General features: G+C 39.3%; 2 protein-coding genes across 3 annotated transcripts in view; both read left to right on the top strand.

Annotated features, from left to right (window-relative positions):
• Positions 1-15179, top strand: part of SPATS2 (spermatogenesis associated serine rich 2) — a 138935-nt gene that overhangs the window by 4685 nt on the left and 119071 nt on the right. The gene's annotated exons all lie outside the window — the stretch shown is intronic.
• LOC115841351 (cytochrome c-like) lies at positions 13688-14017 on the top strand. The gene has a single exon (XM_060306374.1). The coding sequence runs from the start codon at positions 13703-13705 to the stop codon at positions 14015-14017; it is 315 nt and encodes a 104-aa protein (XP_060162357.1). The 5' UTR covers positions 13688-13702.

Below are 15179 nucleotides of genomic sequence, written 5' to 3'. Positions count from 1 at the left end.
TTACCTTGGAGGTGGTCTGTTGGTTCTGAAATATTTTTCCAGAAGATTTAAAGTTTATATACACTTTAGGTTGCTGATATTAAGGATTGGCCAGAAGCCAGCATTTACTCTCTGTGTTCAAATCCACCATAGCGGCTGGTTGTGGTGAGTTCCTGAAATATACATCCATCTTCTACACAGATTCTGCAGCAGCAGCCCCAGACCCTTAAAATATTCTGTAGGGTCTGAGAACATAACCATCAGCTTAAAGGCAGCTTCTGCAGTCATTGTCCTATGACTAATTTGTGGTTAGGGTTACACAGGGATTCTTACTAGTTCAGACCTTAAATGACAACCTTGGATTGTTGGTAAGGATTTTTATATTACTTAATTAACAAGATGACATGATTACTAGTTGTGGAGTGTGTGTGTGTGTGTGTGTGTGTGTGTGTGTGTGTCGGTGTTCATTTTTAGAGTTGGCTAAAGGGTGTTGGGACTGAGAAGTAGGTTTGTGATGAGGCCATTATATGATTATAGATGGGTCATGTTAGTAAGTGAAGATATCTTTCGTACCTGAAGATGCTGCCAGTGAGGTTACTTCCTGTTGACGTGTATAGAACTGCAAAGACCTGTTTGTAAAACCTACAGTCTTTCCTCTCTTGAGTACATGTGATCTGTCCAGTAGTAAATGATCTGCTGCTGTTTGAAGGCTACCATCAGTAGTAGAGCAATACTTTTCTTTAAATTATCTACTTAGTCTCTGATTACAACATGTCAGTGTGGTCAACCCACTGCTGGCTCTTCCTGGCTATCTTCTACTGTTACATTGATTCAGAATGTACGGTAGTGTATGGTGGAAGTGACTCTTCTGCTCACTTTGGTTATCCTCTTATATCTTTGTAGTAAATTGCCATCATAGCCTACCTTCATATGCTGCACAAGTGCTCAGGACAAGGATCTCATCATTAGAAGCTCCGTCACATTTGATGAGAACAGTGAAACTCGTTTATAACTATGATGAATGACAGGAAATAAAGGTGTTGCAGGACCTGAATAGTAGGTGGCACAGAACCACCACAGACTAAGGCAGCCATTTAACTCAGATGCAAACTTGATGTTTTGTTACATCTTAGTAGTCAGGACACACTAGGTTTCTTGAGATGGTTATCTAATTCCTTGTTAAGTTGACAGTACTTTAAACAAAGCTTAGTTGGGTAATCTTTTTCACCTCTGTCTCGATTCAAACGTTGTATTTTATGGAGGTCTTTTTTTTTTTTGGCTGTGCTGTGAGGCTTGCAGGATCTTAGTTCTCCAGTCAGGGATTGAACTCGGGCTCCAGCAGTGAAAGTGCTGAGTCCTAGCCAGTGGACCGCCAGGGAATTCCCTGGATGTCTTTTAAAAGTTATTTGAGGGCTTCCCTGGTGGCGCAATGGTTAAGAATCCGCCTGCCAATGCAGGGGACACGGGTTCGAGCCCTGGTCTGGGAAGATCCCACATGCCTCAGAGCAACTAAGCCCGTGCGCCACAACTACTGAGCCTGCGCTCTAGAGCCCGTGCTCTGCAACAAGAGAAGGCACCGCAATGAGAAGCCCCCACACCGCAACGAAGAGTAGCCTCCGCTCGCCGCAACGAAAACCCAACGCAGACAAAAATAAAATATAAATAAATAAGTTTATTAAAAGAAAAAAAAAGTTCCACCTTCTGGAGGGTGAAGTCTCAGAATTTGGACACAGGTTTAAACCTCCACAGTAAATATTTTAGGGCGATATTTTGAGTCTATGCAAATATACTGTTTCTCTTAAAAGATCACCTGTTAATTTTAGCATTCATCAGATCTTGCCTGCAGCAGTTATTACTATGGTATCCTAATTGTTATTTTCTGTTTCTCTCATTACTTCTACATTTATTAATTAGAATTTTTTTGTAAAGAGACTTGTACTTTGTCCCCCATTTATTTATTTAATAATTTATTTACACATTATGGGCTCATGGATATTTATTATTCTTTGGATTATAACACTGTTTACTTTGCTGCTCACTAAATTACTTTAAAAAAAATACCAATTTGCAGTCCTACCAGTAGTTGTAGGTAACGAACTTATACACTTAAAACATTTGCTATTATCTGGTGAATTAAAAGTGTTTTGTGGGCTTCCCTGGTGGTGCAGTGGTTGAGAGTCCGCCTGCCGATGCAGGGGACACGGGTTCGTGCCCCGATCCGGGAAGATCCCACATGCCGCGGAGTGGCTAGGCCCGTGAGCCCTGGCTGCTGAGCCTGCGCGTCCGGAGCTTGTGCTCCACAACGGGAGAGGCCACAACAGTGAGAGGCCCGCGTACCAAAAAATAAAAAAAAAAAAAGTGTTTTGTTTTTCTTGATTAAACATGAGGTTGAGTGTGTTGTGTATGTTTATTGACTATATTTCTTTGTAAAATATCTTTTTATGTACTTTGCCCATTTTTAAATTGTTTTTTTTGTTTGTTTTATAGAAGTTTTTTATAGTCTGGGTGTTAATCTTCTGTTAAATATGTTTTTTTCCCTTTAGGAAGGAAATTTTTCCATGTCTCATTTTTAAATTATAAGAGCAATATGCTTATTGTAAAACATGTATAAGGTGAAAAGTGAAAGTCTCCTCACCCTCTCTTCAGTCTCATTCCCCATACATAGCATAGTACTGTTCTTGCCCCACAGGCTAACAGTTTGGTAACTTTCCTTCCAGAACTTTTTCTGTATAGTTGCGGAAACATATATGTATGTGTTGTGTGTATGTACACATATATGTATGTGTATGTGTTGTGTGTGCAAGTGTGTATATATATATATATAAAAGCATGCAGTTTTGATAAAAATCAGATCATAGAATATTAGTTCTTCAATTCTGCTTTTATCGTAGATTTAACAAATCATAGAATCCTAATATGTTGTAAATGTATGTTTCAGTGTCTCTCTCTCACTAGATTATAAGCTCCTTTGTATAGAGACTATGATTCTTCCCCCATTAAGGTATTCTTCTTCTATGTAAATGGCACCGCCATCCAACCATTTGCTCATGCCAGGAACAGTTCATTTCTTTAACAAAGTATCAATATTACTGAGTGCCTACTATTTTTCTGATCTGCAGGAGTGAACTAAGCATAAAAATCCTTGCCTGCGCGCAGTTATACTCTAGTAGGGGAAGGCAGATGTTAAGCAAAGGAGTAAAATGTTTAGTATTTCAGTTGGTGATAACTGGTATTGAAAAGAAAAAACTCAAAACAAAAAACAGGAAAGGAGACAGAGACAATGTGTGAACATGTGACTGTGTGACTGTGTGTGTGTGTGTGTGTGTGAGAGAGAGAGAGAGAGAGAGAGAGAGAGAGAGAGCGCGAGAGAGCACGGGAAAGACAGAGACTGAAAGGCGGTAAGGGAAAGTCTTGTTGAGAAAATAATATTTGAGCAAAGACTTGAAAGTCATCTTTGATCCCTTTCTCTTCCCCATACCTCGCATCAGATCCATCTCCAATTCTTGTTGATTTCATCTTCAAAATGTATCTCAAACCCACCATCAAGTAGGTGGATTGCTTTGGCAGTAGGAGTTTGTGAAAGTTTTCTTCCGTTTTAATATTCTCAGTGAGTAAGGAATCAAAATGCTCAGCTGAGAGTGAGGGTGGGGAGGAGGTGATGGAGGTTTGGAGAGTGGAGAAGGTGTGAACTTGATTGGGAGAGTGTAAGAGTGGCTGCAGCAGGGAAATGCTGTATGATTGCCAGGTGGCATTAAGGATCCCTCCAGGTTTGTGGACATGAATTTAAAGTGAGATTAGTCAACATGTTTTTTTCCTCCAGCCACATTCAGCTGCAGGGGTGTATGTTTGGAGTGGATTTAACCAGAGAAAGGTTTTACTCAGATCGTAGAACAAAACATGAGAGGGTCAAGGCAATGGAGAATATGTGTAAGAGAGTGATTGTGATAATACACTGTGGAATTTAAACCAGGTCAGGAGGGAAGGGAGGACGTGAAGTTGCCAAGAGATGGTGAAAAGTTGGTATAATCAGTTAATTGAATGTTGTGGTGGGATCAAAAGATGTTGGAATCTGAGTAGGTGAGAGATGGAGCATGGTTATGGAGGCATCATTGTGGGCTGTGTAGGTGAAGGACAAGATCATTGGAAGCAAGGAATTCAAAGAAGTGAGATAGGAATTCAAGGAGATGAGTGTTAGATTATCTATGTGAAATTGAAATCACTGAGAGTTAGGACAGGAACAGTGTTGTGGAGAGTCACAATGTAGGGTTTTCCAGAGAGAAAGAATCCGTAGGGGGACTTCCCTGGTGACGCAGTGGTTAAGAATCCACCTACCAGGACAAGAATAAAGACGCAGATGTAGAGAATGGACTTGAGGACACGGGGAGGGGGAAGGGATAGCTGGGACGAAGTGAGAGAGTGGCATGGACATATATACACTACTAAATGTAAAATAAATAGTTAGTGGAAGCAGCTGCATAGCACAGGGAGATCAGCTTGGGGCTTTGTGACCACCTAGAGGGGTGGGATAGGGAGCATGGGAGGGAGATGCAAGAGGGAGTGGAGATATATATATATATATATATATATATATATATACACACACACACACATATAGCTGATTCACTTTGTTATACAGCAGAAAGTAACACAACATTGTAAAGTAATTATACTCTAGTAATGATGTTAAAAAAATAAAAACGAATCCGCCTGCCAATGCAGGAGACACAGGTTCGAACCCTGGTCCAGAAGATCCCACATGCCATGGGGCAGCTCAGCCCATGCGTGACAACTACTGAGCCTGTGCTCTAGAGCCCATGAGCCACAACTACTGAGCCTGTGTGCCACAACTACTGAAGCCCGTGTGCCTAGAGACTGTGCTCTGCAACAAGAGAAGCCACCTCAATGAGAAGCGCCGTGCGCAGCAACGAAGACCTGACACAGCCAAAAATAAATAGATAAATTTATTTAAAAAAAAGAGTCAATAAGGTACATCTGTATCTGTATCTATATCTATCTGGAGTAAGGTTTATTATAAGAATTGGCTCATGCAATTATGGGGGCTGAGAATCTGGGGGCTGTAAGCTGGAGACCTAGCAAAGCCAGCAGTGTAAATTCCGGTCTGAGTCTGAAGGCCTGGGACCCAGGAACACTGATGGTTTAAGTCCAAGTCCAAAAGCGGAAGACCGATAGCTCAGCTCAAGCAGTCAGACAGAGAGAGAGAGAGAGAGAGAGAATGAGAATGAATTCTCCCTTCCTCTTTCTTTTTATTTTATTTGGTACCTCAGTGGATTGGATGATCACCTGCTTTACTCAGTCTGCTGATTCAAATGTTAGTCTCATTTGAAAACACCCCCTCAGATATATCCGGATATGATGTTTAGCCAAATATCTGGGCACCCCGTGATCCAGTCAAGTTGACACATAAAATTAACCATCACAGCCTGGTAATGGGTAATAGAGTTTTCACATGATATTCAAAGTAGAGGTTTTTTAGGGAAGACAGAAGGAGACTAATTTGGAAGCATCAGTGAGGAGCAAGGAGGGCACTTCCCACCCCCAGGTCCAGTGGTATGAGGGGTATGGGAAAAATAACTTTCACTACTTGAGGGCTGCAAGGGAAGTATGGCCTCAGAGGGGAACCAGGTTTCAATTAGGATAAGAAGTTGAAGAGTCCAGAGTAGAGGTTGGAAATGTTGGGCACAAGTGGAAGGGTTTCAGAATTTGGAGAGAGGTGTGTGACACATGGGGACAGAGCAGGGAGTGTGTAGGACTAACTGTGTGGGGATTAGAACATGGGAGATGAGAGGTCTGGAAGTCTGGGGTTTCTTTTGATGGACAATATAAAGGTAAAGAACATTAAAAGGTTAGGCCTGGTAGATAGCACGCAGATAGATACTGGAGGTGAGGGTGTGAGTGTTAGGAGGGAGGGAAGGGCAAGGAGTCCTGAATCCTGGTGAAGGACGTTCTTTTAAATTTTTAATTAAAAAAAATTTAATTTAAAATAAAAATTGTGTGTATTTAAGATGTACAACATGATATTTTGATATACACGGTATATCACAGCAAAGTGATTACTATAGTCAAGCTAATTAACATATTTTCTCACATAGCTAACATTTTTTTGTGTGATGGGAGTACCTGAAATCTACTCTCTTAACAAATGTCCAGTATCCAATACAGTATTACAAACTGTAATCACTATGCTGTACGTTAGATCTCTAGACTTATTCATCCTACATAATTACAGCTTTGTACCCTTTCACCATCTCCCCGTTTCCCCCACCTCCCTGCCTCTCATAACCACCATTCTACTCTCTGCTTCTAAGTATTTGACTTTTTGAAAAGGATTCCAGATATAATGAGATCCTGCAGATTTTTTCTTTCTGTGTCTGGCTTATTTCACTTAGCATAATGTCCTCCAGGTTCATGCATGTTGTTGCAAATGGCAGGATCTCAGGAAGGTCATTTTTCTTCCAAGTACTTGGACCCTCTTAAATATCTCTCCATGGGGGAGAGGACTGTTTCACTGCAGGAGTAATGGGTACTCTTTTGATGAATGCTGTTGGCTCTCTCTTGATGACTGCATATTAATGATTTTTGCTTTAAGTCTTATTGTCTAAAATTAATATTAATTAATGAATAATACTAATATTTCTTTTGATTACTATTTGTATAGCATATCTTTTAATTTTCCTTTAAATTTTCTACCTTTCTGGCTCACTTTGCTTTAAATGTATCTTGGTAATCTGTGAATAGTTGGGTTAAAAAAAAACCAGTGTGACAACATTGTAAATCAACTCTACTCCAATAAAAAATTTTTAAAAATCATACAATAAAAAAAATCAGTCTGATAGTCTGTCTTTTGATAAGTTTAGTCTTTTCATATTTAATGTGATTCCTGATACTTCTAGACTTATTTCTGCCATTTTAGTTTATACCTTATTTTTTTTAAACCATGCTGCTTATTTGCTCTCATATATATATATACATATATATATATATATTCTTTTTTTCTTTTACTGATTTTCAAGTTGAACATTTTATGTTTATGTATTTTTCTTTTTAGGAGTTAACCCTTACATTTTTAACATGCATACCTATTGAACTCTAAAATTAGTATCTCTGCCTTCCTGAACAATACAGGAAACTTAGAATGCTTTAAATCCCATTCCTTCTCTCCACTCCAGTCTTGTTTTTTTTTAATATAAATTTATTTTATTTATTTATTTTTTGTCTGCATTGGGTCTTTGTTGCTGCAAGTGGGCTTCCTCTAGTTGCAGCGAGCAGGGGCTACACTTCGTTGCGGTGCGCGGGCTTCTCATTGTGGTGGCTTCTCTTGTTGCGGGGCACAGACTCTAGGCGCTTGGGCTTCAGTAGTTGTGGCATGCGGGCTCAATAGTTGTGGCTCATGGGGGTCTAGAGCGAGGCTCAGTAGTTGTGGTGCACGGGCCTGGTTTATCCACTGTATGTGGGCTCTTCCTGGACGAGGCCTCGAACCCGTGTCCCCTGCATTGGCAAGCGGATTCTTAACCACTGCACCACCAGGGAAGTCCTGGATCTTTACAACTTTTGCTGATGTTATGTGTGTTGTACTATTTTATGGGTTTGTTTTTTAATGGATGAGGGGACTATTTTATTTATTTATTTTGAATTTTTGTATTTTATTTTTTTATACAGCAGGTTCTTATTAGTTATCCATTTTATACATATTAGTGTATACATGTCAATCCCAATCTCCCAATTCATCACACCACCTCCCCCACCACTTTCCCTATTTTATGTTTTAATTTGCATTCTCTCCATTGTTAGTAAGTTTGAGCATATTTTAATTTGTTTATTGTCATTTACTTTTTCTCTGTTGTAAATTATTTGTTCATTTCTATGGCTTATTTTCCTATTGAGTTGTTTGTTTTTTTAAATACCTATTTATTTTACTTATTTATTTTCCTTACTTTTTGTCTGCATCAGGTCTTAGTTGTGGCACATGGGGTCTTCATTTGAGGCATGCGGGTTCTTTTGTAACGGCGTGCTGTCTCTTCATTGCGGCGCTCGGGCTTCTATCTCTAGTTGTGGCATGTGGGTTTTCTCTCTCTAGTTGTGGTGCGAGGGCTCCAGGGCGCGTGGGCTCTGTAGTGGAGGCGCTCGAGATCAGTAGTTGTGACGCACAGGCTTAGTTGCCCTCCAGCATGTGGGAGTTTAGTTCCCTGGCCAAGGATCGAACCCACGTCCCCTGCAGTGGAAGGTGGATTCTTTACCACTAGACCACCAGGGAAGTCTCGGTTTTGTTTTAAATTGAGTTATAGGTATTAGTAACACATGTGGATACTAATCCTGTGTCAGTATGCATTGCAGTTATTCTCCTAATCTGTGGCTCTTCCTGCCTTGTTTTTTTTTAATAAAACAACTTCATTGAGGTGTAATTGACGTAGAATAAACTACATGTGTTTAAAGTGGACAGTTTGATAAGTTTTGACATATACCTGTGAAACTGTCCATTACCCCCCAAAAGTTTCCTTGTTTCCTCTGTCATGCCCTTTCTCCCCTACTTCCCTCTCCCCTCCCCCAGGCAATCATTAATCTGCTTTCTGTCACTCGATTGGTTTGCATTTTCTGTTTCATATAAATGGAATCATACTGCGTATACTAATTGTTTGTGTATGGGGGTCTGGCTTCTTTCACTCAGCTTAATTATTTTGAGGTTAACCCGTGTTTATGGTTAGTGTGTATCTATTACAATTTTTTTTTATGCATTCAGTAGCCAGCTGATGGACTTTGGATTGTTAGCAGTTTTTAACCACTACAAATAAAAACTGCTGGTGAACATTTGTGTGCATGTCTTTGTATGGACATTTATTTTCTCTTGGATAAATACCTAGGAGTAGCATGGCTGGGTCGAATAGTTTAACTCCTTTAATTTTTTAAGGAATTGTCAAAGTGCTTTCCAAAATGGTTTTGTCATTTTTACACCCCTATCAGTCTGTGAGAGTTCCAGTTGCTTCACATTTTTGCCAGTACTTGATGCGGTCAGTCTTTTTAATTTTTAAAAACTTTAGTCCTTCTAATAGTTGCATAGTGGTACCTGATTGTTTTAATATGCATTTCCCTGATGACTAAGGAAGCTGAACTGCTTTTCATGTGCGTCTTTGGTGAAGTGTTTTAAAATCATAAACCCATTTAAAAAATTGAGTTGTTCATTTGCTAATTGTTGTTTTGAGAGTTCTTTATTCTGGATACAAGTCCTTCATTGGATATATGATTTGCAAACATTTTCTATCACTCTGTGCATTATCTTTTCTCATAACAATGTCTTTTCAAAGAACAAAAGTTTTGTGCTTTTGGTGTCATGTCTAAGAAATCTTTGTCCAACCCAAGGTTAAAAAGTTTTTCACTTCTGAGTTCTTCTAGGAAACTTAATAGTTTTAGGTTTTACATTTAGATCTGCAATCCATTTTGAATTAATTTTTTTATATAATACCAAACTATGGGTGAAAGTTCATTTTTTGCATATGGATATCTAATTTTTCAGTACCGTTTGTTGGAAGACTAAATTGCCTTTTATCTTTGTCAAAAATCAGTTGTCTGTGTATGTGTGGGAATGTTTCTGGACCCTCTATTCTGTTCCACTGATCTTTGTGCAAGTACCACATGGTCTTTGATTACTATAACTTTATAATACATCTTGAAATCAGGTATTGTTCACCCTCCAACTTCTTTTTCAAAGTTGTTTTGGCCATTCTAGTACCTCTGCATATTCATATGGATTTTAGAACTAGTTTGTCAGTTTCTACAAAAATGTCTGCTGGGATCTTGGTTGAAATTGCTTTAGCTCTATTAAATCAACTTGGAGAGAATTGACATTCTAACAATATCAAGCCTTCCAGCCCAATAACAAATATATGTCTGTATATGTATCCATTTATTTAGGTCTTTAATTTCTCTCCACAATGCTGTGTAGTTTTCACTGTATAGATCTTTCACATCTTTTGTCAGATTTATTCTTTTTTTTAATTGTTGAGTCTTTTAAAAAAATTTTTGTTGGAGTATAGTTGATTTACAGTGTTGTGTCAGGTGTACATCAAAGTGAATCAGTTATATATATACATATATCTACTCTTTTTTAGATTCTTTCTCATATAGGTCATTGCAGAGGACTGAGTATAGCTCCCTGTGCTATAAAGTAGGTCCTTATTAGTTATCTATTTTATAGATAGTAGTGTGTATATGTGAATCCCCATCTCCCAATTTATCCTCCCCCCCTTTCCCCCCAGGTAACCATAAGTTTTCTACATCTGTGACTCTATTTCTGTTTTGTAAATAAGTTCATTTGTACCATTTTTTTAGATTCTAAGTATAAGCGATATCTTATGATATTTATCTTTGTCTGACTTACTTCACTCAGTATGACAATCTTTAGGTTCATCCATGTTGCTGCAAATGGCATTATTTTGTTCTTTTTTATGGCTGAGTAATATTCCATTGTATATATGTACCACATCTTCTTTATCCACTCCTCTGTCGATGGACATGGTTGCTTCCATGTCTTGGCTATTGTAAATAGTGCTGCAATGACAGATTTATTCTTACGGGTATTTTTTTAATACTATTTTTTTATACTATTTGTTTTGTTTTTTTGTTTCTTTTTGTTTTTTGGCTGCACCACGAAACTTGTGGGATCTTAGTTCCCCAACCAGGGATCAAACCCAGGCCCACAGCAGTGAAAGCATGGAGTCCTAACCACCGGACCGCCAGGGAATTTCCTGTACTGTTGTGTTTTTAGTTTCAGTTTCTGATTGTTTATTGCTAGTTATAGAAATACAGTTGATTTTTGTGTACTGATTTTGTATTCTGCAACCTTCCTAAATTCACTTAATCTAGTATAGTTTTTTTGTAGGTTTCATCAGACGTTTTCATACAAATAATTATGTCGTCTATGAGTAAAGACAATTTTACTTATTTCTTTTCAGTCTGGATGCCTTTTAATTCTTTTTCTTGCCTGATTGTGTTGGTTGGAACCTCTAGTACAGTAGTAAAGAGAAGTAGTAAGAATAGATATCCTTGTCTTGTTCCTGATCTTAGGGGGAACCCTATCTTATTTTTAAACCTTCTTTTAAAATGTCTTTTTCAGGTTGTTATATTATTTCTTATTCTTGGGGTGCAGTCTCTGATGGCTGTATCAGCTGATTTCCCTGTGGGAGGTTTGTTTCTCTGTGTTTGTTTTTTCTTTTTTTTTTCTTTAAACACTGAACTTGGGAATTCCCTGGTGATCCAGTGGTTGGGGCTCCATGCTTTCGCTGCTGGGAGCCCAGGTTTGATCCCTGGTTGGGGAACTAGGATCCCACAGGCCACATGGAGCAGCCAAAAAACAAAAAAACCACAAAAAAACAAAAAAACTGAACTTAAGTCCTGTGTGTCTCAGATTGTGGAATCATCTCTACTGTACAGTTTTTCATTTGCTCTGTTGTGGTCCTATTTCATTCTTTAGTTCTGAACCTTATTTATGATGAAGTGTCAGATTGAGGTCCTTGTACCATACGTGTAGTGTGAATTTAGACTTCACATCTGTGAATGATGCAGGCCTGGGATCCATTTTCTTCCAGGTAACCTTTTCCATCTCTAGGCGCAGGTGCAGTGCTTGCTGTTCTCTCAGTGAGCCGAGTGTTTCTATTTCCTGTTTCATGGATGGAGTAGACCTTTATGTTTCTTGAATTTATAGCCAGTTCAACTTGTTGGCTTGGCACAGGGACTATGGCCTAGATTCCTTTGCAGTTCGTAGGCATTAAGGCATCTGTCTGGTTTAGATATTCCTGTGTATCATTTGGCTTCAGCTCTGGACTACTGTAATAGCCTTGTTTTTTTTGGCTGGGCCACACGACATGTGGAATCTTGTTCCCCAACCAGGGATCGAACCTGCGCCCCCTGCATTGGAAGCGCAGTGTCTTAACCACTGGGCTGCCAGCGAAGTCCCCTGTAATAGCCTTTTAAATGGGCCCCCCAGATTCCACTCTTAGACGCCTAATATCCATTCCCGACACAGTGATCGTTTATTTGATTTAAATTTTAGTGCCTGTGTTGTCACCTTCCTTGGACACCATTCCTACTCTCTGGTTACTCTGGCTTTTTATTTTCCCTAATGCCCTGGTCTCCCACTCATGTCAGGGCCTTGTACAAAGGCTGTTCCCTCTGCCTGGAATACTCTTCACCATCACAACTCTTTTCCTTGCCATTGCCTCTTCATCTTTGGTTCTTATCTCAGATATCACTCGATTTCAGAAGTCTTTCCTGACCCCTCAGATTGGTTCAGGTTTTCCTGTCCTTGTGTATCTCATAGCTTTATTTATTTTTATTTATTTGTTTTGTTTTTTTTTTGCGGTACGCGGGCCTCTCACTGTTGTGGCCTCTCCCGTTGCGGAGCACAGGCTCCGGACGCGCAGGCTCAGCGGCCATGGCTCACGGGCCCAGCCGCTCCGCGGCATGTGGGATCTTCCCGGACCGGGGCACGAACCCGTGTCCCCTGCATCGGCAGGCGGACTCGCAACCACTGCGCCGCCAGGGAAGCCCCATCATAGCTTTATTTTAATGGCATTTATCACAGTTTCTCTCAGATATAAACTGTCTGAGGGTAAGGACTTCGTCTTGCTCATCACTGTATTTCCAGCACTGACAAGAGTGCTTATACAGGTAGATATACAAAAAAGATTGTTAAGTGGATGAATATATTCACTGAGTAATTTCCTCCATTAGACTGTAAGCTTCAAGAGGGTAGGACATTTTATTTTGTTCACTAGAGTATTTCTCAGTGCCTACAGAACCTGGGATATTATAGGTGCTCAATAAACATTTGGTGACTGATGAATTGAATGAATGAGTGAGAAAAGTAGTTTTAAATAAGGATGGAGGCCAGAGTAAGGTCATTTAATAAAGAATTTTATTTGCAATGCTGAGAAGCTTAAATTTTAGACTCCTTGGGGAATTTTAAGCAGGAGAGTGACATATGCAGGCTTACATTCAATCTAGAAGGATCCCTTCAGCAATTATGTGGAGGATAGTTGGAACATTATAAAGCTATTGCTGTAATATAGGAAAGAGATCAAGCCCTGATATAAGGTAGTTGGAATAGAGAAGACAAATTCAAGGAAATTTAGAAATGCTGTATGTTAGATTAAGATAATGGCTGGATTAAGGTAGGGGAAGAAGGGGAAGAATCTAGCATCACTCCCTGAGTTTCTTATTTGGGAGACCACCTAGAGTAGGCACTCTAAGAAGAAGGGCAGGTTTGGGAGTGAATGAATTTAATTGAGACGTTAATTTTTTTTTAACATGGGAAATCTGGATAATTTTATTGATTTTTGGTAGATTTAGCTGGATTATGGATATTCTTTTTTTTCTCCCTCACACATACTTAATCCTTTATGTATAAATATACAAAACCTACCACCCCTTGTTTTTTAAGAAACTGATTTGAGTTAAGCAGTTCTTTTACTAGGGACATGTTCCATTTGAGTTTCCTGTGGGATATCCAGGTGGAGATGTACATAGGTAATATGGAGCTCAGTTGAGAAGGTCTGTTTCTGTACTATTCCTTATAATTTCAGTTAAAACAACCTGATGGGCACCAACACCCATACATAGGCGCGAACTGGCGTGTCCTTGGGCTTAGAGAGCGGGACGTTCAGCTTGCGAGAGGGAACCTCTTAGTTGGGTACGGAGAAAGAACGATTTAAAAATGGGTAATGTTGAGAAGGGCAAGAAGATTTTTGTTCAGAAGTGTGCCCAGTGCCATACTGTGGAAAAGGGAGGCAAGCACAAGACTGGGCCAAATCTCCATGGTCTGTTGGGGCGAAAGACAGGCCAGCCTGTTGGATTCTCTTATATTGATGCCAACAAGAACAAAGGCATCACCGGGGGAGAGGAGGCGCTGATGGAGTGTTTGGAGAATCCCAAGAAGTACATCCCTGGAACAAAAATGATCTTCGCTGGCGTTAAGAAGAAGGGAGATAGGGCAGACTTGATAGCTTATCTCAAAAAAGCTAATGCGTAATCGTTGGCCACTGCCTTATTTATTATGAAACAAATGTCTCATGACTTTTTATATGTACCATATTTAAATTGATCTCATACACTAGAATTCAGATCATGAATGGCTGATGTAATATTTTTGTCCTGATTTAAATAACGTTGGCTTGTGGCTAAACAAATATGGTCAGCTTTTTGAATTTTGATAGTAATTGCGGTTCAACAAGTACTCTCACTGCTTTCCCTTTCTAAAGAGATGATTAAACTTGAATAAGGAATGTTAAACTTTTCAGGGATATGGTGAAGCCTTCTCAAACCCTATAGGAGATTGGTTTTATATTTAGATTTCTATAACTGATTATATTAATATATTTAAATATTGAGAAGCTCCCTTCACTGTCTCATAGAACAGCAAGAGTCACCTGTGTTTCAAGCTGTGTTCATTTGCCTGTTAAAGCAAGGGCTGAAGGTACGATAACAATGTCCACTTTATCTTTTTGGTCTTAACTATGCCAATTTAATTATTTTTATTTATTTATTATTAAATATTAAAAAAACCAAAAAACATTATTATTATTATAAAAAAAACAACAAAACCAACCTGATGATTTTGACTTTTTTTTTTTATAGTTTTTTTTTTTTTTTTTTTTTTGGCCTCAAGGCATGTGGGATCTTAGTTCCCTGACCAGGGATCAGGGATCAAACCTGTGCCCCTTGCAGTGGGGGCACAGAGTCCTAACCACTGGACTGCCAGGAAATTCCCTACTTTTTCTGTCTTAGGCAGTTTCAGCATGCTTTGTCTCCCGTCTTTGCAGAACTGTAGTAGATTTTTCTTGCCTTTGTTTCTGTCCTTCTTGTTTGGCCCTTTGCCAGGTAAACTTAAGGGATTGCTGACTTCTGACTCCTGCATTATTCCCATGTCCACATACATTTTCCTCTCTCCTCTCTTTTTCTCAAAGATCATTTAATTTTTTTCCTTTTAGGGTTCTTTTCTTTTTTTTCTTTTAAATTTATTTATTTTTGGCTGCGTTGGGTCTTCGTTGCTGTGTGCAGGCTTTCTCTAGTTGCGGCGAGCGGGGGCTACTCTTCGTTGTGGTGCGTGGGCTTCTCATTGCAGTGGCTTCTCTTGTTGTTCTTCAGTAGTTGTGGCACATGGGCTCGGTAGTTGTGGCTTGCGGGCTCTAGAG

This window comes from Globicephala melas, chromosome 10 (assembly GCF_963455315.2).
Source record: "Globicephala melas chromosome 10, mGloMel1.2, whole genome shotgun sequence".
Taxonomy (NCBI): Eukaryota; Metazoa; Chordata; class Mammalia; order Artiodactyla; family Delphinidae; genus Globicephala; species Globicephala melas.
Note: the sequence above shows the minus strand (reverse complement) of the source record. Positions and strands in the feature narration are given on the sequence as shown.

What these genes read in the sequence shown, in the direction of transcription:
- LOC115841351 (XM_060306374.1), top strand. Translation starts at nt 13,703, where the DNA reads ATGGGTAATGTTGAGAAGGGCAAGAAGATTTTTGTTCAGAAGTGTGCC.